We start from the raw sequence: 26,467 nt of genomic DNA, 5'->3' as shown, positions 1-26,467 counted from the left end.
TGTGTTTCATCCATGTGTATAGCGCAGCAAATTGTTCACTCTTGTTATTGCATCAGATAAATCAGGGAAATTGGGGTTCTAGGCTGGGAATCTGCAGCAGACATGCCTGGATTTGGACACAGCACTTTTTAACGCAATGGAAAAACGTCTCTGGCTATCTGTGTATGCTAAGGAAGTGCTGGATAATGGTGCTTCTTTGTATGCCAATGCAAGACTTTTTTTTCTAAATCTTTCTTTGTGGTCTTGATAGTGGCCTGCCGGGTGAACTGCTCTCTGCTGGCACAAACCCCTGTGCTATCCGTTTCACTGTTAACTACTTTGGTTGCAATTTACCGCCAAGTTCTTTGTTTAAAATCTTGATTATGAACAGATCTCCCATGTGCGCACCTTTACAGCTACTCTTTCTACCTCTGAAAAACTGTGCCAAGTAAAGCTATTTCAGTCAAGAAATAACTTTTTCTTAAGGGATCAGTCTCTGCAGTGCTGCAGTTTTGCCAGGACAAGAGACCTGGGTACCTGGAGAGTTTTAGTCCCTTTTCTACAAGAGCAGCCAGGTCACAGTGATGTTGAATTAATTCCCATGGCTAAGCCTAGGCTCAGGTTCACCTGACGTAAGTTGTGAATCTGCACAGAGTGCTTAAGTTAGTGATTTCATTTCCCAGAGCTCCCTGTATAGTCAAAAGGAGGCAGAGGTTCCCTCAGAGGTGATCAGGAACAGCTAAGTTAGAACCAGGAGCACCACTGACTGCTGAGGGGACTTGCAACGACCATGCTTTTCTGTTAGACATCTCACTTAGGTATATAAAATTAGGTGGGGTGTCTTCAGCACCCTTTCCTGCTGGTTGCAGCATCCTCTTGAGAAAACTTCCTCTCTTTTTTCTGATACGAAAAACTTACCCAGAAAGAAAGGAGAGTTACAGTCGCCCCGTAAAACTTGTGGTCTTGCTTCAGGAGGAAGATGAGATAAAGCCACTCAGATGGAGGCCAGTTCCACCAGCCTCAAGAGGCTCAAGTTTGGGAAGCTGAAGGTGGTACGACGGCGCTTGCTACAGAGGTACGAGCATCAGCCCTTCATCTCCTGCCTGGCTGGTTTCTACAGCTGCCGGTGGAAGCGGTACCAGCGCGGAAGGATCGAGCCTGGGAAATGCTGCTGCAAGACGGTAAATTAGCTCAAAATCAGTACAGACATTGCTTTCTGTGTAGGGACAGGTCAGTCCAAGCTGACAAGTGGTTGATGCCATGGGCCAAAGGCATCCCTGCCCAGCATCATTTGGAGCCCACTGAGATCTGTTGGGTTGTTAGATTTTGGCTCTAAGAGATTGATGTATTGCTGTGTTTCCATGGCAGGGTCAGTTTGTCTGTGCCACCACGCAGCTAACAAATGTGTGGTGGTAGGAAAGAACCTTAGAACCCGAGGAAATGGCAGGAAGATATTCCAGGGGAGGTTTAGGTTGGACATTAGGAAAAGGTTCTTCACCCAGAGGGTGGTGGAGCACTGGAACAGGCTACCAGGATGTAGTCACGGCGCCAAGCCTGACAATATTCAAGAAGCATTTGGACAACGCCCTTAGCCATATGGTGTGAATTTTGGGGTTGTCCTATGCAGGGACAGGAGTAGGACTCGATGATCCTTGTGGGTCCCTTCCAACTCAGGACATTCTATGATTCTATGAACCTTGCACCAAACCCTCCAGGCCAGTGAAACATCTCAAAGCCATAGGATCAAATTAAAGAAGGAAAATCTGGGCTGGGTGTGCAGTAAATATTGTAGAGGGCTGCAGCATAGTGCAATTCCCTCTCACACGAGGTGGTTAAAATCCTGTTCATTTGCAAAGTCATGAGATCTGTTTTCTCTGCAAATAAATACTGCAGAATACACTTTTGAGGCCACCCCCCAGGTCACAGAGGACAGGGGAGGGAAGTCATCTCCATCTCTGCTCTTGGATGTCCAGCACCAAGCCACATGTTCTATGGACAGCCTAAAAGTATCTGCCATTTGCTCTGATTGCTTTGGGGTAGATAAGGCTCTGACCACTTGTCCTTCCTCTCCCTCTCCAGCGGGAATGCGTGTTTTTCCCATTGCTTGTTGGAGCTTTCTGCTTTTCTCTGGTCTTTCTGTACATGTGGGGTGAAGCGAAAAATGACTACAATAACTTTGACTGGTAAGTACCATCTTTTTCTCCTCTCCCACTCCTCGGGCAGGTCCCCAGGGTGGCTGGGAAGAGACGAGCATCCTTCCCAGCAGCTGCGCTGCAGCAGGGCACTTCAGCCATGAGCCAAAGATTTGGCTCCTTAAATTCTTGGTTACAGCATCCAAATTGAATGTCCAGTGACTTCAGAGGTGCTGAGACTCCGCACTTTGCTTAGCTACAGTTCTTAAGTGTGAATTTGGGAGAAAGGGGAGAACCAGCATCACAAAAATTGTGAGTGAAGGGGACTACATAGCTCTTCCCTTTCCTTCTCTGAGTCTTTCCCCCCTCCCTGTTCCCTCTGAAGAAATGTAGTGGCTGGCATCAGAGGCATTGCACCAGCTATCTCACTGCAAAGAGAATTGCATGTTCCCAGGCTTGAAAGTAAGAAATAACTGGCAGGGATTTATGCAAATCTTTTCCTTCTGCGGTACGTAGGTAACAGTTATGCAAATCTGGCCCCTAAAATTAAATTAAAACAGCTCAGATATTATGGGGAGGAAAGCTGTAATAATATTACTCATCCTTATTGAGCCTTTGGGTAAAAAGTAAAGCTTCCCCCCTCTCTCTCTCCTTGGGCAATCCCTCTGCAGCTCCTCCAGCTTTCTGGTGTTTTCTCCTTCAAAGCCTGATTCAAATCCCCTTTTTGCTGCAGTGCCCTGCACAACCACAAGCAGACAAGTTGGGCTGTTGGCCTGGGTCATGTCATCTTACTGTTTCCCCAGGCTGCCTTGTCTGCAGCAAGGTTCTGTGTCTTACCGTCAGGCTAGGAGCTCTCTGGAGCAAGGCCATCCATTTGGTCCTGTATTTTACCACCTCAGCACATTGGGGTGTTGGTCTGGTGGGTAATGAAATCATGGATTTGGGGAAGGAGGCTCTGAATCACTTTGCATGTTACAGGGTAGGTTATTCCTCCCTCCCTCTTTGTTTTATTGCTTTGAAAATTTCAAAATTTCAAGGAACAGGGCTGTTTTTCCCCTCCAAGCCATGTGCGAAACACAAACAGTACCATAATATTTTATTGCTTTTTAGGTATAACTATGGGAATCTGGGCTTCTGGTTTCTCTGGTCTCTTGTTCTCCTGATTGTGGCTTCAATCTTGTTCATATACATCACGCTGTTATTGGTAAGTAACGCTCCTTGTAAGCTGACCGTGATTTATAGTCCTAAAAAGTAAACATAGGGATGGCTTTAATGGGTCAGATCAAAGCTCAGCCTAACTTTGCGGATGATCCCTAGACAGTGGATACCAGGGGAAGACTGGGAACACAACGAGTGTTTACGGTACTTTCTCCCCATGTCCACCTGCAGATGACCAATTTCAGCTCAGAGGGTCTCTGAGCCAGATGTGATTTCCCTCGATGATTTCCCTTTGATAAATGTGTTCAGTCTCTCCTTGAACTCAAGGAAAGCCGAGCCAGCAGTGGCTGGATTTAGATTTAGGGGAAGCTAAAGATTGTTGCTTTGACAGCAGGGAAGTATGGGGCTCCAAGTCATGTGGCCGTGATGATAAGTCGTCAAAGCTGCGTTATTCCTCTAATCCTGAATAAAAGTGCTGACTAGAAGAAGGGGAGCTTTATCACTGAAGCTGCCTTGACTCTGTCTGCTTTGCTGGAGGGTTTCTCTCCAGGTAGAGACTGCAGATGTGGTCACAAAATGCTCCTGAAGTTTATGCCCAAAGAGGCAACCTTCCTGAAATCTTCACTTTTCCAAATCATGTGAAGTTTTCTCTAGAATTCTGATCTGTTGTCTGCTTTGGTTACTGGAAACATACCAAAAGCAAGCATTTCCTGAAATTTCTACCTAGTTATCCTTTTTCCCTGTCCTTTCTCTCATAGGGACCCCCCAAATAAAGACAGATCTGCATCTGTGTTTCCACCCTCTGCATTCAGAGCTATAGACTAAGAAATCACTTTAACTCCAGGGACTGGAGTCCACGATCAGTCTCATGGCTGCTCCAACGTTCATTTTGAAATGCCAGGTGCTGAGGATGAGGTTATAGCTTTGACTCACCTCTGTGACCAAGACAACCAGCTTTTATCATCAATTCCTGCTGTTCTTACCCGTTCCCTGATGTGTCATCATATAGTCAGTCTGTAAATTGCTCATGGCAGGGAATCTCTTTTTGCTTTGTTCATGCAGTGCCTAACACAACAGGTTTCTGGGGTCCTTTGTCCCTGCTGAAGTGCAAATAAATACTGATTTTATTCTAGTGCTAGCAATAAAATACCAAAGTGATAAATAGGACAACTGCTTGGCCATGCCCACAGCGATCAATAGCATCATAAATGCTGTGGACTAACTGAGCTCTGAGTAGGACAAATAACAATATTTAATTTCGAGGGGTTTGTGACACCCTGGTGGCTGAAGGCTAAACATCTGTTATTCAGCAAAGCCTACCTGGCTTTCCCAGTGGTCATGGGACAGTGTGGGTGGTTTGGCATTTACAGTGCTACTTTGGGTAAATCAGAGCTTTGCCAGAGATGCCCGTGTGACATGCATGCCTCTGAGACCATAACTCAGCAGGCTGTGGATCTGGAGTCAAGCTCAGGATCAGACTAACCCATCATAGCACATGCTAGAAACGGACTTTAGATGATTTCCTGGGCTGGAGGAGCCTGAAGACCCCTGGGGCTGGTGTGTGAGCTCAGTCATGCTCTGTCTGGATCCAAACATGAGCCAGTTTCCAAGCAGTGGAGTTTCTTAAAGGAGTTTCATGTCTTTGGCAGCATGGATGTGATGGCTGCAAGCTATCAGGGCAGATGGTGGGCAAAGTGAAGCCAGAAAGGTAGATGAAAACTAGGAGGTGAAATTGGTGTCCTACATGGTTCAGTTCAGTCTTGGTCCCACTCTTTGTTGTGTAGACACATCCTCCTCCTCTCAGCATCTCAGTTCTATCTAATGAGGCTAACAGCACTTGCCTTCCTCAGGAGGGTGAAACAGAGATAAACCTGAAAGAATACGAGGAGCTTGGATCAGACAAGTCCTATAAGAGAAACACTTCAGAGGTGCCTCTGCTCTGGGGACAGCCCCTGCAGTGAGGGTCCATTTGCTCATTGCTTTCATGAAGCTGCTAAGCGACCCACCCAAAGCTACTGGGTATTTCTAAGGGCACTTGCCCTGCTTGATTGCATCACCATGTCATCATGTCTCATTTAGCAAGATTGCTGCAATGTATCTGTGTTGAGCAGTGAGCGTTGGGAGTCATGAGGCCCCAAACCATCAGAGCTGTTACCTAAATAGGATTAGGTCTTGAAGGAAAGGGGAGTGAGGAAAGCAATCACCACCACCATTCATGCTCCCACTATCTCAAAGCGTGTGGGGTCATACGACGGTCACACGCCTGCATGCAGGGTCTTGTGACAACTGTGGCTTGGCCATGCTCATCCCAGCAGGGCTCCTTTCAGAGAAGGACTCATAGAATCATAGAATCGTTAAGGTTGGAAAAGACCCTTAAGATCATCGAGTCTGACCCTTAACCCAGCACTGCCAAGGCCACCACTCAACCATGTCCCTAAGCACCACATCTCCCCGGCTTTTAAATACCTCCAGGGATGGGGACTCAACCACTTCCCTGGGCAGCCTGTGCCAGGGCCTGACAGCCCTTTTGGTGAAGAAGTTTTTCCTAATATCCAACCTAAACCTCCCCTGGTGCAGCTTGAGGCCGTTCCCTCTCGTCCTATCACTTGTTACTGGGGAGAAGAGACCAACCCTCACCTCGCTACAGCCTCCTTTCAAGTAGCTGTAGAGAGCAATAAGGTCTCCCCTCAGCCTCCTCTTCTCCAGACCAAACAACCCCAGCTCCCTCAGCCGCTCCTCATAAGACTTGTGCTCTACACCCTTCACCAGCTTCATTGCCCTCCTCTGGCCACGCTCCAGCACCTCGATGTCCTTCTTGTAGTGAGGGGCCCAACACTGAACACAGCACTCGAGGTGCAGCCTCACCAGTGCCCAGCACAGGGGCGCTGTCACCTCCCTGGTCCTGCTGGCCACACCATTCCTGATACAAGCCAGGATGCCATTGGCCCTCTTGGCCACCTGGGCACACTGCTGGCTCATGTCCAGCGGCTGTCGACCAGCACCCCCAGGCCCTTTCCCGCCGGGCAGCTCCCAGCCGCTCCTCCCCACGCCTGCAGCGGTGCCTGGGGTTGGTGTGACCCAGCACTGAGCCTTGTTGAACCTCATACAGTTGGCCCGGGCCCATCGACCCAGCCTGGCCAGGTCCCTCTGCAGGGCCTTCCTGCCCTCCAGCAGATCGACACTTCCACCCAAGTTGGTGTCATCTTGGTGTCATCTGCAAACTTACTGAGGGTGCTCTCGATCCCCTCATCCAGATCATCAATGAAGATACTGAACAGGACCTGCTAGGAATCACCCCTCCATCTCTGTTTGCAGAGCTTCTGCCTTTCACTGTAGCCATTGATGAACCACCCAGAAAAACACTAACAACAGCCTCACAGGCTAGTAAGTGCCACTCAGCCCTTCCGTAACTAAATACATCTATCATTGTGGGTACGATATGAGAACTGGATTGCTGTAATACATTTCAGACAACTGATGGCTGAAAAGGCCCCCATGATGAATTAGATCCTGTGTTCTGGTTGAACCGTGCCGGATGGAGACTATCCCCGCACGTGTTGCAGGAAGGACTGGAGATCTTCTCCCAGGCAACGCTTCCTTGCGATGTTTTGCATCAACAGCCCCCATCGCATCAGAAAACTGAGCCCACTGATGCCCTTGTTGGAGCAGAGAGATTTTATAGTAACCAGTGGCAGATCTGCTTTTGTTTGTGAGCACCATACCCTCTTCCTTAATGATGGCACCCCACTGGAGCCTGCAAGCCTGCTTCCATGACCTTATTGTGAACCACTGAAGCAAACACTCTTCTGCCCACCAGCCACCAGCAGCTGAATCAAACGCTGCACAACAAAGCGCTTGCTGTCTGTGCAAAGACACTCTCCGTCCGTATGCATCATTGTAATTTTTTTTAGACAATCAGTTTCAATTAATTCAATTGTTATCACTCTGCAAGACAATTTTCTCATCCCCATTAGAGCTAAAAGGTTAAGCTGAGGGGTCTAATTGAAGAACAGTTCATGCTCAGTGGAGAAGAAAGAACTTTTCTTGTTCAGTCTTTCAAACACCAACATAATATTTTCCTCTCTGCAGTTCAACCATCTTTGTTCCAAAGGTTTTGAGGAGGTGACTCGTGACTGTACAATATAAAGAGGTTCAGGTGTGTTGTGGCCTCTGCAGTTGTAGGCTAAGAAAGAACTCAAAATAATACATTGGCACTGAAGTCCAAAAAGTGATCTCAAACCTCCACCCCCAAGAGACTGGGGTACCAGAGATGTTCTAAGTTGCTGCATTTTTGCCAGAACGTGAACGTAGGGATCTGAATTCTGCTGCTGCGAACATCTAAGTGAGCAGATGTTTTAGGTGAGCTGAGTGTCTGGGTGCCTGCCTCCATGTCCTTGTAGTGGTAGGTTCAGAGCCTGCCTAAGCCTCACCAGAAGTATTGAAATAAACATAAGGTCATTCCCATGCTGAAGTAGAGAGGGGTTAAAGGTCTATTGTCCATCCTTTTGCAGCATAACCTTGTGGTCAATGCACCCACTTAAAAAGAGGGAGACAGAGGTGCAATCCCCCTTGCAGCGAATCCATCTCTCTTGCCACTGGAAAGCATCCCTTAATGACCACTTTGCACGTAGATGGTGGAGGGGAGACGCTTCCGCACCTCATACTAAAGAAGAGAAGAATGCAAGTGTTGGAGGCGGTAAGATTCAGGGAGATGATGGGGCTGGCAAGAGGGACCTTGGCTCTAGCCTCAGCAGTAATAGTCAGACACATATCGCTCACCTAAACCCACACTTTTGTTCGCTTGTATTAGACAATCCCAGGATATGTATGGAAGCAGTTTGGAAAAGCCAGACCTGCTGGTGCTGGTTGTCCCTTTCCCTGAGGAAGTCCTGCTCCAGGTGCAAGCCTGTGGGACATTGCTAAAGGCAGCTGCTCTCCATGGAAGAGCATATTGGACACGTCCTGAAGAAGCTTTTGAGGAGCAGGATGAAAGTAGGTTATTGCGGCTTGAGATGTTAAGCTTCAGGGGTACACAGAAAGCATAGACAACTCAAGCTGACCGTGCCAGAGGATAAACCTTGTCCACATCACATCAGCTCACTGGTCCATTAAGATGTGTTCTCCTACAGTGACCAGCGATGCAACTGCAAGAGTTCCTTCTTCACTCTCTGAGGATGAAACCTGGTGATTATTCTTCTTGTAAGCTGATAATGAGATGTTGTTTCCATCCATAAAAATGAGCTCACCCTCTGATGGCGTTCCCAGATGTGGTGCATCGTTCATACAAAAATTATACTGCAGTAGCAGGGGAGAGTCCTGCTGAGAATGGCCTGTGAAATAAGTGTTTGGCTGTACCTTAGGCAAGGACCAGCTCTTTGTAACATTGCTTGCAGAAAAGGGGCAATTTTGAAAGTGTCCTTTTTTCTTCCTTTTTCTGAAATGGCTTATTGAAATGGGGCTGGCTTAAGATCTTTAGCAGTAATTAAATTCTGTCTGAGCTGCTCCCATGGTTACTCATCATGTACTGGGTGTAGGATTCAATTAAAGGAGGCTAACGTGTCAAGAAGTGCTTAAAAGCTGATCTGTATTCTCTGCTGACTTTATATCTTGCTTCAAATCAGTATGATCCTGGAGAGCGTGTTTGTAGTTAGATGGGAAAGAGCTTACATTCCTTTGTAGTTGTGTTTTGGAAGAGCAGAGACCCTTCCGCTAAAACTGTATGTCCTGATTTCACACAATCCCACTGTGTTACAGTCTGGAGGGACCTGGATCATAAATGATCCTTCTCAGTGGAGCACTGATGTCTACTAACAGACACTTTTCTTTAAACTCTGATATCTGGTGATACTGGTCCCCAAACTGTCCCTTACAGAGGTCAGGCAGCTTGCCCCAGGTGACTCAGATTCCTGAGCGTAGACCTGTGTGTTTCCATGGCAGCAAGGTACTTCTCCTGGTGAAATTCATCACCAGGTTCATCAGATGCTTAGGTCTGGGTCAACTTGAAAAAGCTCTCCATCAGAGCCATGGACTGGCTTTCCTCATCCTTTGCTTCTTGGCGTTCAAGGCTTCTTGGGTTGTCCCCTGCCCTGGCTGGTGTTTGCGGCACGCCTCACAGGAACCCTCCCCAAGTGCTCCAACTTGCCATCAGAGGGGAGGAACATCCCAGCCACCAAAAACTAGAGTCTTTTAGTCTCCAAGGCAGTTTTCCCTCTTCTGAGATGTGCCTGTCTCTTGTGTTTCCTGTGATTACTGTGGAAGCATTGTCTCCTTTGCTGTCTGCTCTGTATTTTTCTGGTGCTTTGGAGGCATTTTTTAGTCCCTAACCACTCTCCCATGGTTGATATGGCTCTAATCACAACAAATGCACAGAAAATAGGCAAGGTTAGTGCTGTATTGGTTCATACCATAGCAGTTGATCCTGGCCATCATTTCTCTTTCAGAATTTGTACTCACAAAGAAAAGTCATTAAAAGTGTGTACCCCAAAGTGCCCAATTATTTGTTACCCGTGAAAGGGCTTTGATCCTGCAGGGCGACCTTGATATGTCCTTGGCCATTTCAGAAACATTTTTACTGTAGCAATAAATACTTCTCTCCATACACCTGCCCTAACAGCCTTGACATTGTGCAGGAAGACCTAGTGTAAAGTGCAAGAATAATTCCAGAAGTACCTCACTGAACACACTTCACCATCTTCTACCGGGATGCAAACAATCTTTTCTTGATTTCCCAGGTCCTAGCGATGTGTTTGCTTGCAGAAGGTCAGCAGCTGTACCTACACTGGAGTCACAAGGTGGGGAGAATCAGGGCTTTCTGGTAACTCTAATCCGTGCTTTAAACCAACCGAGTCTGTGGTGTTTCCCTGCATGAAAAACATCTTAGATTACAGGAGAGAATGAAGAGAGGGAAGAGGTTAATCTTAGGAGACTTTAGATACCCATAAGAATGATACCTCCACCTGAGCTGATCACCTAAACTCCCTTTCAGTCAGTGGAGGGAAATGAATCCTCTGAGGATGCAATTCATCCAGCTGGTCATAGATATCTAAATTAAGATGAGATGAATCACACCTAAAGTACCTTTTTCTCCCACTGACTCCAAAAGGAGCTCGTGATGACTCATTCAGGTGAAGATGTCTATATTTGACACGTCTACATGTAGTAACATGAATACAAAAGCAAAGTTTCCATGAGAAGCAGTGTAATTTTCTGTAGCGGACTCCAGCAGCAGTGAAAAAAATGGCTGCTATCTCTGCAGAAGAGAAATCTGGCTTTTCCAAGGCATCTCGATGCCTTATGCCTTTTGGTCTTTGGGTGGTTTGGGAAATGCCACCTGGAGTTTTGAAGGTGCAGAAACAAATCCTCGGAGAGCTGTTGCTGCGAAAGGATGCATTAGAATCACCCTCCTTAAGAAATCCTTGAGGTTATGTAAGGCATTTAAAAAGGAGCCTTTAGCCATGCAGTCTGGGGAAGAATATAATGTGATTGCAAGTCTTGCAGTGGAAGGGAATAGCTGAATGTGGAGATACTTGATCCTGTGTTTCATCATTTAAGTAATAGAAACACAATCATCTTTGCTATTGAAAATTGGCTTCCAGAAGAACCAGAAAAATGTAGAACAATTGGTAAAAAAAAAATGAGACTGCATCCTTGGGTGGAAGAGATTAGGGGTGGATTATTAAGGTGTTGATCTGTGGGATCCCCAGGAAGAATGGTTAGGGCCTTGGTCCAATTTCTACTCGCACTTAGTTCTCAGCAGATAGATGATGTACCGAGAAGATCCTGCCATCACAACTGTGCTGGGACCAAACTGTGCAAGAAGCCAAAGAATAGACCGAGCTACCTCCTCGCTTTTTTGGTTGAAGAGTGAACTCTCATTTCTTAATTATGGGAGTGTTTGCTCTTGCTGAAGCCTGTTGCAAAGCAGCTCACAGCATAAGGAAGCTGTGTTGCTGTCTCTTCTGGGTGGCATTAATCACTTCTGAATGTAGCCATCTGCAGGTTAGGGATTTAATGTAAGATGATCATATAGGCTCCATCTACACCAACAGAGAGAGAGAGGTATCTCCCATCATAAAGCAGGTGGAAATGGATCACCTCTAGAAACTCCTCTCTTTCTCCGATAATTGTAGAGGGAGTCTTGAGGGCTGCCTTAGTTGGGTACCCAACTCTTAAGATCAGTCTTGCCATACAGAAAAGCCAGTCGATAGCTCTGTTGTCTGGTTTTAGTCCCATTAGATCTTTCTGTCTCTGAACTGGCATAGTCAAGCTCATGCATCCCAAACGTATCAAGTCCAAGCTGCTGAAATAAGCCTATGAATCAAATGGATGGCACACCCTGTGCAGAAATGCTGAAGCTGATTTATGTCTTCTTTGTCTCCTCAGATTGGGACTTTTCTTGTCCTGGGCTTCTCTATCACAGCCCTCTTCATATTATCTGTACTCTGGGGAGATCAATGGAAAACTGTCCGCCTGTCGTTCCAGGTATGAGGGGCTGAGAGGTCTGTTTGAAAGAACAACTTATTTATAGAAGTATTTTGTGGCAATTGGTAGAAAGTATTCCATATAGTGAGTGCTTTTCACATGGGTTTTCCTGGCAGGGTATGTGGTTTTGAGTAAACTTTTATTATGACTTAACTTTTCCTGTTGGGAGAAAGGAAGCCAAGACCTGAGGTGGAGTTTCAAGCTGTCTGATGTAACATGTCTCAATTTGGGAAGTCACATCCTTTTTTTTTTTTGGCAAAAATGTTGTAGGTGTACTGTTAATTTCCAGGTGCCCAGGGCAGGTAAATCAGACCCCGTTGGCTGTCAGGGTGGCTGAAGCAAGAACTTTCTCCCTTATCAGCTTCTGCCAGTTCAGCAGCTTTAGCATTAGCACAGTCTCAGTCTTCTGCGACTCAGAAGAGCTTCATGTCCTGAGGGCAGGACAGCACTGAGTTTTTGGGGAGCAGGTGGGGAATGCTGGTGTCAGGTGGGACAACCTGTGGGATACTGTGTTCAGTTTTGGGCCCCTCACCCCAAGAATGACATCGAGGTGCTGGAGCGTGGCCAAAGAAGGGCAACGAGGCTGGTGAAGGGTGTAGAGCACAAGTCTTATGAGGAGCGGCTGAGGGAACTGGGGTTGTTTAGTCTGGAGAAGAGGAGGCTGAGGGGAGACCTCATTGCTCTCTACAACTGCCTGAAAGGAGGTTGTAGCAAGGTGCGGATCAGTCTCTTCTCCCAAGTAACAAGAAATAGGACAAGAAGAAATGGCCTCAAGCTGCACCAGGGCAGGTTTAGGTTGGATATTAGGAAAAACTTCTTCACTGAAAGGGTTGTCAAGCACTGGCACAGGCTGCCCAGGGAAGTGGTTGAGTCTCCATCCCTGGAGGTATTTAAAAGACGGGTAGATGTGGTGCTTAGGGACATGGTGGATTTGGCAGTGCTGGGTTAACGGTTGGACTCAATGATCTTAAGGGTCTTTTCCAACTTAAATGATTCTATGATTCTATGCAGGAGGTCAGAGTGCATGGTCTGCTGGCCTCCTCAACTCTCAGCAGGTCTGAAGATGGAGGCTAGAGCTGCCCAGTGCTGTTTAGTGTCTGAGCATCCAGGTCCCCACGTGTATTAGGAAGGAAGTATGAAGCCTTTGACTACATAGCTGCCTTGCAGATGTTATTTGGGCATATCACCTCTCCCCCATGTGGCTTACTGCTTGTGAACATTGGGAGCACAATGAATATGGATGGGAAGAGGAATCAATTGGTAGCTCCAGAGTTAGAGAAGTCTCTTTGAGATGTGATGTTTCCAGGAGAGGTGGATGAGGAGAAGGAGACACAAAAGCCTTTGGGTTCCTGACAGGTGCTGTTTATTTTAGGTGTTCATGCCCTTTGAGATGCTTCACATGGCCTCCCGCTGCTGTTCCCAAAGGACATGAATCTCTTGTAGATCCTGTGTCATGTCCATTAGCCTTGCAAAGCTATCTCAAATATCCTGGACGTCTCAGATGGCACCTCTATTTACACAACTGAATTCTGCTTCTAATTGAAAGATGTTGGTATCAAGTGTCCAGGGCAGACAGTATCACAGGCGATAACATCTCTCAGTGACTGCTGCTTTCTTCAGCCCTTCCAGCTTAGAGACTCAGGCATGGACTAAGCAATAGGACAGGCTTGCATCTGAATAAATTTTTTCCCTAGCACATGCCTTTATAACTCATTTCTAGCTGGAACAGAAACCACGGGGCACTGATGAGCATGAGAAAATGATGGATTAGTTTCTTTGACAGATTTCCCTAGTTTTATGAAAGGTGTGTCATATCAACACTACTTGAGTGAAGAGCATCCATTCAGTGTCAAACTATTTCTGCTTTGTTTTCTGCTCTGCTCATGCATTCATGATAAGCAGAGAAGTGATTCTTAGCTTCTGATCTTCCTATTTAATCTTTAGGACCAAAGAAATCAAGTCAAATTACTTTATCTGTCCAGCAATAGGTATTATCTAATATAGCATAAGCACTGAATGAATATATTGTTTTGTGTTACTAAATCAACAAAAATATCTACACTTTAAGTTAAAAGTAAAAAAAAAAAAAAAGATAAACAATGCAATTAGCTCTCATGCAAGTGAATTAAATGCTTTGAAATAAATGAAAATGAATTATTTTTCTGGAATATATTGATAATATATGAAACTAGGTGCTGCATGGAGTCCAATTATGTCCACGATCAGGCACATACCAGATTAACTACTTCTCTTATACCACAATAGTTAGTTCCATGCAGGTGTAAATACCACATTTTATCACTCAGGCTTGTCGACATCAGTTTAATGATTTAGCTGCAGTGTGGTGTGGAGATGACTATTACCTGGATGGGATTGGATTGGGTTAGATTGAATTAAACTGTCTGCTGTCTGGAAGATGCTCATGAATTATGGCATAGCAGTAATGGCGATTGCGTTCTCATGGGTGAAGACAGCCTTGTCCCCTTCAGCTGACTCAGGAGAAAGGAGAGCTGCGTGCTGCAGTGAGGAGCACTCCTTAGCCCGAGGAGCTGGCCTGACTGGGGGCACATATCTCTGCCCCAACTGCAGAGGTGTTTGGTGGATCCAAACTGGGTGCAGGGGAGAGGTTGAACTGCTGGTATCTGCAGCAGGAGCCCATCCAGATGGAAGGCTGTAGTTGTGTTGGGGTTTGTTTCCACCTGTCTCCACACTTCATTCTTTGACTAAAATCCTTTTCTCTCCTTGCCAGATCACAGCTCCCTATCTCCACATAGGGGCAATAACCGTCATGGTCCTCCTGTCCTGGCCCGTGGCTCTTCATGCCATCAGAGCAGATAAGAAAGGTACAGTAGCTCTGCTTGCTGCTCCTTACATGACAAAAGACATATATCAGTGTGGGAAAACAGGTTTGCAGGAGCCCTTTCCTCCCATACCTGCACTCCAGCTGGAGATGACTTTTAGCCTTTATGTATCCCAGGGAAATTACTGGGGGGCTGAAGCTTGGGCTGCACACTGTCCTGTGGCTGTCCAGATGTGTTACTGGTTTGCATGCTCCCTTGCACAGTTTTGGCCTATACCAAGGCAGTGACCTGCCTTGAGATGGAGGAGGTTAGCAGAAGTACCCACGTTCTGAGTCATGCATGGAAATTTGGTCAGCCCTCTGCAGCAGAAAGCAGCCAGTAGCAGCTCTCTTTGCTGGCCTTTGCTTGCTATACTCAGCTTTGCTGTCTCGGAAGGGATCTCCAGTCCAGTCAATATCCACTTCAGACTAGTGCATCTCAGGAGAAGCCAGCTGAGATAGGGGAAAGAGCATTTTGATCAGTTCCTAGTGTTATCCCATGGCAAGTCCTGTCTGCTTCTGAGAAGTGTGACCAAGTAGTGGGCCAGATGCCAGGAACAACTACAGAAGAGCCTGGCTCTGAAACTGGCTGTTTGTCTCTGATCTAGTCTCTCCATATAGCCAAAATTATCTACATGACACCCATCTGCAGATGTTGATTTGTAATCAAAATCAAAGACAGAATGGGCTGGTGAAAGCATTTTTTTTGCCTGCCCAAGATTTTTCTTATTAAACTACAGCTGGGGAGGTTGCATGGGGAATATGCTGGGACCCTAGATGTTACAGTCCACCATGCCTAATGGACTCTCAGCTCAATACACCAGCTTGGTGTGAGTCCACTGGTACAATGCACAGAGGGGTGGTGGTACCCATTCGAGGAAGAGATGTTGGTGCATAGGTGCTCATTTCTCAGAGGAACTGTTTTGTTCCCTGAGGTGAAGGCTCACTGGGACTCTGGGGCAATGTGTCAACAGACTCCAGAGAAAACCGTAGGTAATGAGTTGACAAGTTTCTGAGAGGCAATACCTGTGCAGTCAGTCTGTAAGGTTCTGTAGGCCACACACAGACGGTCACTGACAGCAACCTGAACGAACTAGGGAAGTATTCACCTTAAGGGGATGTAACATAGTTGAAGGAGAAAGGTTCCTCCTCTTCTTCACTGTGAATGAAACTTCAAAATGTTGCTTGTTCTCGTCTGAGTAAGAAAAAAAATAGCATCCTCCTGTTGAGGATTGGTTTTGTACAGATGGAGATGGATTTCATTGCACCACCTCTCAAGATAAAGAAATTAAGGCCATGTCTTGCTGGGAGGCATAGTGAGATGTAATTAAAGCACAAAACCTGCAGTCCTGACTCAGACAGCCCACATCCTTGCTTTGACCAGCTTGTTTTCCTGGGTTGCATTGTTTGGAGAGAAAGTGAAAATTAGGGGGAAAAGGGATGGATAAAGGGATGGGACAAAGCCCAACAGCTACTTAGCTGGAGGGCTGTATTAAAAGTCAAGCCGCAAGGCAAACCCGTACATTACGACATGGATTAACTCTAGCCTTCCTCCTTCAAATTCTTTCAGTTGTTCAGGTGATAATTGTTGGTCCATACCTGGCTATCCTTCTCTTTCTTTTCTTGATACCTCTGGGGATGTACTCTCCTTGCATCAGAGAGATGGGGACACTTGGACCAAAGCCAGCCCTCATTGGACACCGTGGAGCACCAATGGTAGGTCTGGAAAAGTTATTGTACATCATTTCTTCATCCTGTGTCTTCCTACCTTCATCATCATCATCTGTTTTTTTCCATTAAATCTGTGGAGGGTGGAAGGGGAGACATTTCCATTTGGAACTGCATGCCAAAGGCATCACTGCATGGGTTTGCTAACAAGGGTAACACCGTTTCTGAGGGACAAGATGGGTTTGGTGGCTGAAGTGGAAGAAAACAAACGGTAGACTTTAAGAAGATAATGATGGTCCCTTAATAAAGAACAGAAGTGTTACAAAGAGACAGAAAGTACTTACAGAGTCCCCCAGAGTGTGTTTGAAAATGATCTGCTCATGTGCTTTTTTTTTTTTTCAGCTGGCACCAGAAAACACTGAGATGTCATTTCAGAAGACAATTGAACATGGTGGGGATGGTCTTGAAACAGATGTCACCATTAGGTAAGGGGAAAACATCGCATCTCACAGACTATACGCTGCTTCTTCTAAGAGCTGGCTTTGGAGATGTGTCACTCCAGGCAATGAGGTTTTACTGATGGCTGGGACTGGGTCCCTCAGTTGGTGCATGATGATAGGGGCTGTAGGGCATGGTTGTTCTCAGGCAAGTCAATAAGCTGTAGCTATTGATTTAACAATCATTATTTCTACAGTATATTTTAAATGCTTTGCAGAGTATAAAGACAAGTCCCTACCCTAGTCTGACTCCCAGGCCATAGTGAGGGTTGTATCAGGCCTACAAACCAATAGAAAGTTGTGTTCAGACTGGTGACAGCATTGTCCTAATTATTAGATCTTTAATTGCCTTTGTTTGGGGGACCCATTGCCATGAATTGCTAACATGCTGTGCAGGATGAGCAGTTTCCAGGCACTGAATGAGAAAAATACTAATGCTTAGGTGCTCTGCTCATGTGGACCTTTCTGTAAGAGAAAATTTTGCCTTTCCATCACTGTGCATTTACACTTCAGTCTTCTGAAAGCCATAGAAACACTTTGGTATCAGAAAAAAGATATTTCAACCATAAGTTACTATCCATTTTGGGGGGGCGCTAGCAGGCATAAATGCCACCATCTCCACTTTGCCCCTGAGGAAACTGAGGCACAGACAGGCATGATTTCTCCGAGGTCACCCAGCAGTATTTAAGCTGGAAATAACCTGGTGTCTTGAGCCACAGCCTTCCTCCCTATCCCACCCTCTGCACTGAGGGAGCCTGTACTGCTGCATTCACGATGGCCCACATATTCTTCTGACCTGCCATGAGTCTGCTCATGCCATGAATGAACCTGCACCCGAGGTGACCTGAACTCTTGCTCTCCAACAGCTATGATGGGGTTCCTTTCCTCATGCATGACAGTACCTTGAGGAGGACAACTAACATCAAGGAAGTCTACCCCAATGACACTGCTCAAAATGCTGCGTTATTCTCCTGGGATACCCTGCAGGAGTTGAATGCTGGAACATGGTTCCTTAAGGTAAGCACCATAAAGGGCTACCATCAACTGGATGTAGAAAAGACACCAGCTGGCTGCTACTTAATAGCATGAATGTTAGGAGAGGAACTACTGGTTGAGCCAAAACTCAGAGAAGTCAGTAGAAATCCTTTAGTTGGGGTCTCCTTGCTTTGTCCAGTTGGCTTTTAGGCTTAGGAGACCTATAACAATTGGTGGGTGGGTGTTCTTCTGGCTCCTTGTCATGGCAGCAGCAGAACACATGGTCTAGGGGAAGAAGACAACAGCTACTTGTGCAAGGTGCTGTGGATAACAGTCACAGTTAACACGGTAGGACAGAGAAACACAGCAGAACTAGCTGTGAACTGCACAATTTAGGTCCCAGAAGCAGTGTCGTCACAGCCTGGGTTAATGTCCCTTGTTTCTCAGGTAGAGGAGCTAAGCAAAATAAAATATCCTCACCTAGTGAGGGCTGATGTCAAACTTTTTCCTTTTTAGAGATATGAGTTTTTTGCATGCAGCTGACTCCCAGAGGTGACTGCCTGACTGATTTCCTTTCTTATATCTGTTTATTTCTAGGACAAACCATTTTCATGCATGGGCTCCCTGTCAAGGGCAGATCAAAACCAGGCAATGAATCAGTCAATTTACAAGCTAAGTAATTTCTTGCGCCTCGCAGACAGTCAGAATAAAGTTGTGATATTTGATCTCTACCGCCCTCCAGAGAAACATCCTTACAGGAACTCCTGGATCAACAGAACCCTGGAAGTCATCCTCAACGAGTCGGGGATTAGACCCCATCTGGTAGGGTGGCCTCACTCCTCTGTAGCCTTTTTTCTTGCTCTCTGAATTGGGACTTTGGGGTCATACCCTGCATGATTTCACCTGCATAAATTCCGGTCCCTTTCATTTCACTTGTTTTAAGAGGCAACATTTGGAGTATATTCCTACTATCGGTTCCTCAGCAGGTACAAAATGGTGTAACCCTACAGCAGGTCAGGGAAATAAGCCAGTGTATATACCAGCTGATGCCTTAGCCCCCAAAACGGCATCCTTTCATCACTGTAATAACTGGCAGCCTACTCCCTGCCGCCCATGCTTATTTTATATATTGTATAGAAACTCCTGGCTTAAACTAAAATACAGGGAGCTGGGAGCTTTCATTGCCTTCCTCCTTCCCCAGGGAATTCCTTGCTTGGGATGGATGCTAAATCCATGTGGATGAGGTTATGTATCCATTGATTTCTGGGGAGTTACACTGATTTGTATCTGCTGAAGTTCTCTTCTCCCATGCTGGGAGAATGGGAGAACAGAATATTTTCTGTTGGCTTTCCCATAAACCAAAGCTGTCTTTTCATCCATTTCAAACACCGCATCTTTTGTTGGGCTGTGTGAAATGTACTCACTGATTTCAAGTTGATAAGCAAGGAACAGTGACTACTTATTTCTTGATGAAAGTGGCTTGCAAGTTTTAACCCTGCATCCAGAGGTTCTTTGATCATTGAAAGAAATACATCATTTGACAGGCTGGGTTAAGCTCCTCAAGACCTTATCTTTACTGGGTTTGTGCGAAGGGCAAGGCATATTAGTAAGTCCGTTGGGAATTCACTGGGTCCTCTTGTTGCCTGCAGGTCCTATGGCTGGAAAATGACATGAGGTCCTTTGTTCAGTCTGTTGCTCCTGGGTTTCAGCAGACACTGGGCAGTAAGGCCCCAGTTGAAGACCTATTGATGGACAATATTGTCAAACTCAATCTGGCCTACACGGAAATGTCCAGTGAAGATATCCGGTAGGTTGCAGTTTCAGCCCCAAGTACTGGGGTTGTTTAGCCTGGAGAAGAGGAGGCTGAGGGGCGACGTTATTTCTCTCTACAACTGCCTGAAAGGAGGTTGTAGCGAGGTTGGGATTGGTCTCTTCTGCCTAATAACGAGTGATAGAACGAGGGGAAACAGCCTCAAGCTGCGCCAGGGGAGGTTTAGGTTAGATATCAGGAAAAACTTCTTCACCGAGAGGGTGGTCAGGCATTGGAACAGGCTGCCCAGGGCAGTGGTTGAGTCTCCATCCCTAGAGGTATTTAAAGAACGGATAGATGTGGTGCTCGAGGACATGGTATAGATGGACTTGGCAGTGATTGATAGGTTAACGGTTGGACTCAATGATCTTAAGGGTCTTTTCCAACCTTGACGATTCTATGATTCTATGATTCTATGATACAGTCGGTGGACTGCGTCAGGTGTACATTTGCCTCATGTGTGTGGCAATGTCTCCCTCCAGTGACCAGCTCCAGCATCTATAGCATTTTAGGAAGAGCTCCTTTAGATCAAGTGGCCATCTCTGTTGCATTTTGGAGGTGAAGGACAGCAGTTCACTCCTACTGGTGACCCTGTGTGTGGCCAAGAGGTGGCATATGTAATTACACTCTCCTGCCCCCAAGTCCGTATTTACTTGACCAGGATCTGAGGATCTTCTGAGCAGAATAACACAGCTGTCTCCTGATTTCTTGTCCTTCTCTTCATGCCATCCCCAGTCCCACCAACACTGAATCATGGAGAATGAACAACTATTTAACGTCCCATGGTTCTTCCACAAACACCAGTGTGAGTGTGAAACGCCGTGGTGAGAGACCGTCACCCTCTTGTAGCTGGTGTTTTGGAAACTTCATTTCTTGTCTCTGTTGCTACGAGTACTCTGTTGCTTGTGACACGCTGAAAATATCTCACCAATGAAAGGCTCCACATTCGTTGCAGGAGTTTCCAAAATGTTTCTCATATGAAAAAAAAAGAAAAAAAAAAAAGGGAAAAAAAAAAGGAAAACAAAAAGGAAAAAAAAAAAGAAAAAAATGAAAAGAAAAAAAAAACCCCAGTCTTACCCGTCCAGCTCTCCTTTTGTAAATAGAATTTTTTTTGCTCTTTCCTGTGCACAGAAATATTGAACTCTAATTTTTGAAAAAGAAGAAAAAAAAAAGTTTAATTCTTTGGATGAGAGTAATGTTCATGTTTTCTCAATGGTAATTTTCACAGAATTTAAAATCCTAGGTAGATCCATTTGGGTAAATCCTGGGTAGATCCTAGGTAGATTTACAAATGCTAATACTGAGGGTACATTCCTTTAGCATTGTACAGAGAATGGTCTCTCTTCATATTAAGTTTTAATACCTAATAAGAACTTGACAAGTGGCCAGCTGATGCTGCAAACATAACAAACATGAGTAGCCAGCTTCAAGGTGGTTTCAAACACACTATTGGGAGGTGACAAGCGCATCGTTGCATCGATCCATATGGCAGAGGGGCAAGCAAAGTTTTGACCTGTTGGACATTTTAACTGCATTTGCCTCCAGCGGATCAGGTATTCTGTATTGGCCAATTGTGAATGAGTAATTATTGGCTGCTTGGCCTTCTTTTCTATTCTTTATTTAGGTCCTAAAGCAAGCCTTTCCTACAGAGAATTGTCATTTCTCCTTGATTCAGCTCAAAGGGAGTACTGTCCTCCTTGCTTTTCTTAAGGAAGTCTATTGCCTTTTGGTCTTTTAAAGGAAATACGCTGAAGCAAACATCACCACCAACCTCTATGTGGTCAATGAGCCATGGCTTTTCTCCCTGGCGTGGTGCTCTGGGGCACATTCTGTGACCACCAATGCCGTCCACACCCTGAAGAATCTCAGCCAGCCACTCTTCCTCATGGTAAGTGAAAACCCTCCCCCTCCCAGGGATAGGAAGTAGGGTTGGGATGTTCATGGTTACCTTTGGAGACTACGGGCCAGTTCATGCATGGATAAGGGAGATGACTCTGTGTGAAAAGGACCTGAGTTGAAACCTAGCTTAGCTGGCACCTGTGAGCCACTCCAGGGAATCACCATACCCTTCTCCTCTTTTCGCTTGGCCCAGGTAGAAGTACCCCGCTTGTTAGGATTTGCAACTTAGACCTTGAGATGAGGGAAAAGAAGTCATATTGAGACTTGTGTGGGGAGAAAGGAAGAGCCTTTGAGAGCACATGTAGCTAATGCAAGAGGATTTCCATTTCTAAGCTTTTGAAGCACCTTATTGATATCAGAAGTTCCTCATTTCCCAGGGCCTCCCACCACCCCTCTCTGACTTGGTCTGGTGCCACAAGCCCAAGGGAAACAACCATAGAAATAACCCTTCCTTGCTGGGAGGAATTTTTTTCCACATAATTTGTCTGTTCCCTATTCTGCCTTGGACAACCTGTAGGGCTAAGGAGCACCTGGGGCACTGGTCCCACCAGAGTCCCTGAAGACTAAAGATTACTACTTTGAATAACTGGCTTCACACTCTTGAAGTAGATTTTATGATGCACGCATCCAGAAAACTGCAGTGTTTCAGTCCATTCTGAGGGTGGGTGGAGGTCCAGTCTCAAGATTAATCTTCAGATGCTCTTAGACTTAAAGCAGGAGCCACCCCAGACCCTCTGTGGTGTTCACTAAAGGACAATTTTGCCAGGGAAAATTAGATGCCACCAGTTGACGTTTATTTTGGAGGGGAGCAGAGAGAACTAAAGGGCCTGCCTGTACAAACAATAGGTCCCTCTTAAATTCACTGTGATGTGGTCCAATCTTCTTGGCCACCCAGCAGATCTGCTTTTATGAGAGACGATGATGTGGCACCAACACCTACTAGGGGGTGGCCACTTTGAAAAGCCACCAAATGCTTTAAGCACCTGAGAGATGTTACTGCACATGCACACCAGGCTGCAGAATTGCTATAGTCAAGCAGCAAGAAAGTTTGAGGAACTTTTTTGCATAGCTCGGGCTCCTTGGTGGTGGACACGTCCTCTGTTGTTCTTTTCCAGACTCCACAGCAGTACAACATCATGTGGATCCTGACTGATCTGACCTCTGTGCTCCTCATCTCACTCATCTTTGCTCTGCACTGGTAACTAGAGTTGCTAATGGCCATGCTAACCTGATCTTTTGCACCAGGTGGAGGGAAGGAGGGATGCTTTCAGGTGATCTGAAGGGTTAAAACTACTTTTGAGAACATTTCTTTTCTCTTCAGGAACTAGAAGAAAGCCCTAAAAGTCTCCAAAAACCTCTCTGCTACTCCTTGCTCTCATTTTCCGTTTCCATTTTGGCAGCTTAGGCATCGCCTACCCTCAGGATTCAGTGGAGACCTGGTGGGTTTACAGTAGCAACACAAACCAGTTACCAAAGCTGATGGGCTGAGAAAGGAACTGATTTTTCTATTCTTACTATTTATATATACACTGTTGCATTGGATTGACTTAGGAGGAAAGCCCTCAGTGTTAATATTTGAGGACCCTGTGTGGTGTCTGCATATGCCAGAGCCCCTGAGGAAATCCATCCTCCCAGATGAAAATGTCTGATTGTGTCTCAGACACCACATGTTGTTTCCTCCCATGCCATCAAAGACATTGCCTCTGTTTAATAATTGGGGAAACTGGGGTTCCTGGGACAGGCACAGTTTCCCCTCTCACCCTGCCCTGCTCTCAGCAGTCCTTCCCCAGGTCCTGCTTTAGAAGCTTGCTTTCAAGGCTGCAGGTTGCAGGGTGGTTCACAATCACCCCTGCAATGCGCCACCACCGCGGTCAGACCCTCCCATGCCTGTGTCCTCCAGGCTCCTGTTCATGTTGTGTGTGCATTTCCCAGGGCCCTGCAGCTGCTTCTGATCCAGCCAAACAACAACCTCTTCTGGGCTGGCATTGCAGCAAGGGCATTCCCAGCCCTGCCATCAGCAGCGCCTGAGAGCCCTGCGTGGTCTTGTTTGTCAGGTTTATGAATGCACCAAAATTACAATTTTTAATTTCTCTGGCTGCCTAGGAACCAGTGGCTGCAAACATTTCTGGGACTTTTGAGCTCTTAACTATTTCTTAGAAAAAAGGGCTTAGTCACAAAGTTGCCTTCAAAATGCTGTTGCACACGTGAAGTGTGGATGCTTAGACATCAATCATGCACTGGAGTCCCTTCTCGGTAAGGAGCTGAGCAAATCCCAAAATACCAGGGCTGTTCCTGCCGTGATAAAGTATAAAAAAGGTGTCCAGGGCCCCAGGGAGCTGTGAGGGGAACCACAGCAAGCGATGGCCTGACCCAGGTGCTTTGCCCCATGCAGGTGGCGAGAGCGGAGTTTCTCCTGCTGTGCCCATGATGGTGGCCCGATGCTGGAGAGTGGCACTTACAACAAATTCAGGACAGGTGAGTGGGGCAAGGAGAGCTGGGAGCCGCATCCTGCTCAGGGTCCTGATGGATGGGTTGGCGATGGGTGCCCATGCTGTGGTGAAGGATGGAGGCATCCAGGGTTGTCTCGATAAGGGTGCAGGTGGCAGTGATTCCTCCCCTCTGTTGAGCACTGGTGAGGCCATGTCTAGGCACTGGGTCCAGTTCAGGCTCCCAGTACCAGATGGTGGCAGATGGGAGTGAGCTCAGTGGGGCCACTAAGCTGGAGGACGGGGCATCTGAGATCTGGGTTTGCACAGTGGGAGAGAAAGTCAAGGGGCATCTTATCACTGCCTACAACCATCTAATGGGAGGGTGTAGAGAAGATGGAGCCAGATATGCAGTGACAACAGCACAAGCTGCAACCTTGGAAATTTTGACTAGGTATAAAGAGGGAAAAAAAAGAAACCTTCCCCATGAGGGTGGTCAGATACTGGAACAGGGGCCCAGACAGGTTGGGAATATCCACCCTCAGAGATGTTCAAAGCCCTTAGCAGCCTGATCTAATTGACAGTGCTTCAAGCAGAGGTTGGGGCAGAGACCTCCAGACATCCCCTCCAACATGCATTACTCTGTGATGCTGTGAAAAGAGAGCCCAGAGGTGCTGAGCACTCTTGGGTCTGCAAGGCAGGGTGGGATCAGCTGGGGACCCTCCCATGCACCAGGTTTCTGCACCCATGGAGCTCTATCATCCAGACAAAATGGCCCAACCTGGGCTGCGCGCATTTTCAGCCAGGTTCTGTTTGCTCACAACGGCTGGCAAAACAACTGCAGACGTTTTGGTAACTCACTGTGTGTCCCCTTTTCCAGAGCTCAGTGACATGCCCACCGTCATGGCCTGATGGGCAAGGAGGGGACGCAGACCTGCCGTCTTGATGAGGACTGGAGAGCAGACCCTCCCCTGTTGCGCTTTCCTGCAATGCAAACACCAGCCTGCCAAGGGGGCTGGCTGGGGGGGCTCAGATCCACCTGGTGAAGAGGAGCCATTTGCCTCCGTGACCCTGCCAGAGATGAGCACTGAGCTTCCTCTCCTACAGTTTTCCTCGCAATCCCATGTCTGGCAGGGATCCCTGGGGTGTAGGGGAGCACGGATGGAGTTGCAGCCATGAAGAAGCTGTGCACCATGATGGGAGCCACCATTTCCCTCTGAGACCACTGGCATCCCACAGGACAATCATCCTGTGATCCCTCCTGCCGTGTGTAAGCCCTCTGTTTCCACAGCTGTGTTTTACACAGGCTGCAAACATCTGAGCATCCTCCAGTCCTCCTCATTCTCAGCTTTCTCCCATCAGACCAGCCTCTTCTTCACACAATCCCTCCCTCCCTCCCTTCTTGCAGGCCTCCTCCGTCCCTGAGAGCACACCAGCCCCACCACGATGGTGAAGTGCTGCTGGCTGGGTCACTAGAGTCCGTACCTTTCTGTAACGCAGGCAGGGGCAGCTTAGGTTTTCCTTTTCTCCGCTCTTGCCCTGCCATAGACCCTAACAGGACAGTCTCTTCCTCTTGGCTGTGGGCAAGGACATATCTTCCCATGGGTGCTGAAGGACTTTTTGGTGCCTTGGCTGTGTAGCTACGAGGACTATGACCAGGAGCACAACACTTTTCTTCAAAAGGATTGAGCTGCATGTGAATTGGTCCCACCAAGTGTCCTGTTTGCTTTTCCCTTGGGAAAGTCTGTATACCTGCTCTGCACCCTAGGATTTATTCTAATTTTCATTTCTCCCAGTGGCTGCTGGCACATAGGGGGAAGGGGATCTATGCCTTGCTCTGCAAGGGAGATGTGAGCATCTCCCAGGTTTAAGCCATAAATTTGTACTTGAACACATAATAAGAACACATTTTTTGTAAATTGCAAGTTTTGTTTTAAATACATTTTAGCTCTCCTATCCTGTTTTGTTCTTATTTCGGCAAACTGGGAAAGGGGAAGAAAATAGTCTTTACCTAAATCAGGCTATAGACTTTTTCTCATACATGAGCCTCATGCAGCTTGATGTTTTCGCTAAATAAAGCTATATCACAAGTGAATTGTGACAGGGAAACATTAGGTTTCAGAGTTAGCTATGCTGAGAGGCACTCAAACCTTTCCATGTTGCAATTTTGGAGTGTTTGGGAGGCTAGAAATGCAAAAAGGCAGCATCCTCCTTTGGAAAAGGGCTAAAGGGCTGGTGGATTGGTGCAGAGCAGCTCCAGGTCTATGAAGCATGGGGGGAGAATGCTACTGATAGTGTTAAACCCTTTCCCCATGCCCCGCATCCAGAGCTCTTTCATAATTTTTTGTGGGTACCACTTGCATGGAAGTATGAGAGCAGCAAAAATAGGAGGTGGAGAGTATATGGGCTGAGTGGTGGTGTGCACCATGGGGTCCTAGGCCTGTCCCCTGGTGTCCGGGTGAGGGACTTGACTGGGACATGCTGTGGTCCTCCGATCATGGCTTTTAATATGTATTAGGGAAAAGCCACCTCAATGCACCTTCATCCATGTATCTAGCTGCTGCTTGGCCATTATGCAGTGGTATCTCCCCATAATCACCTTC

The 26,467-nt window shown here is 46.7% G+C and overlaps 1 protein-coding gene across 1 annotated transcript; it reads left to right on the top strand.

The window, feature by feature from the left end:
- Positions 1-977: 977 nt before the first annotated feature.
- On the top strand, positions 978-24,822 carry GDPD4 (glycerophosphodiester phosphodiesterase domain containing 4; the record flags this gene model as incomplete). Its single annotated transcript, XM_082337614.1, has 15 exons — positions 978-1,160; positions 2,059-2,162; positions 3,222-3,315; positions 10,001-10,060; positions 11,652-11,750; positions 14,500-14,593; positions 16,160-16,305; positions 16,660-16,742; positions 17,621-17,771; positions 18,327-18,551; positions 19,379-19,536; positions 21,280-21,427; positions 22,554-22,636; positions 23,831-23,913; positions 24,745-24,822. 15 exons carry the CDS (start codon positions 978-980, stop codon positions 24,774-24,776), a joined length of 1,743 nt encoding a protein of 580 aa, XP_082193740.1. The 3' UTR covers positions 24,777-24,822.
- Between the last annotated feature and the right edge of the window lie 1,645 nt (positions 24,823-26,467).

This window comes from Platalea leucorodia (assembly GCF_965183815.1).
Source record: "Platalea leucorodia genome assembly, chromosome: 2".
NCBI classification, from domain to species: domain Eukaryota; kingdom Metazoa; phylum Chordata; class Aves; order Pelecaniformes; family Threskiornithidae; genus Platalea; species Platalea leucorodia.
Note: the sequence above shows the minus strand (reverse complement) of the source record. Positions and strands in the feature narration are given on the sequence as shown.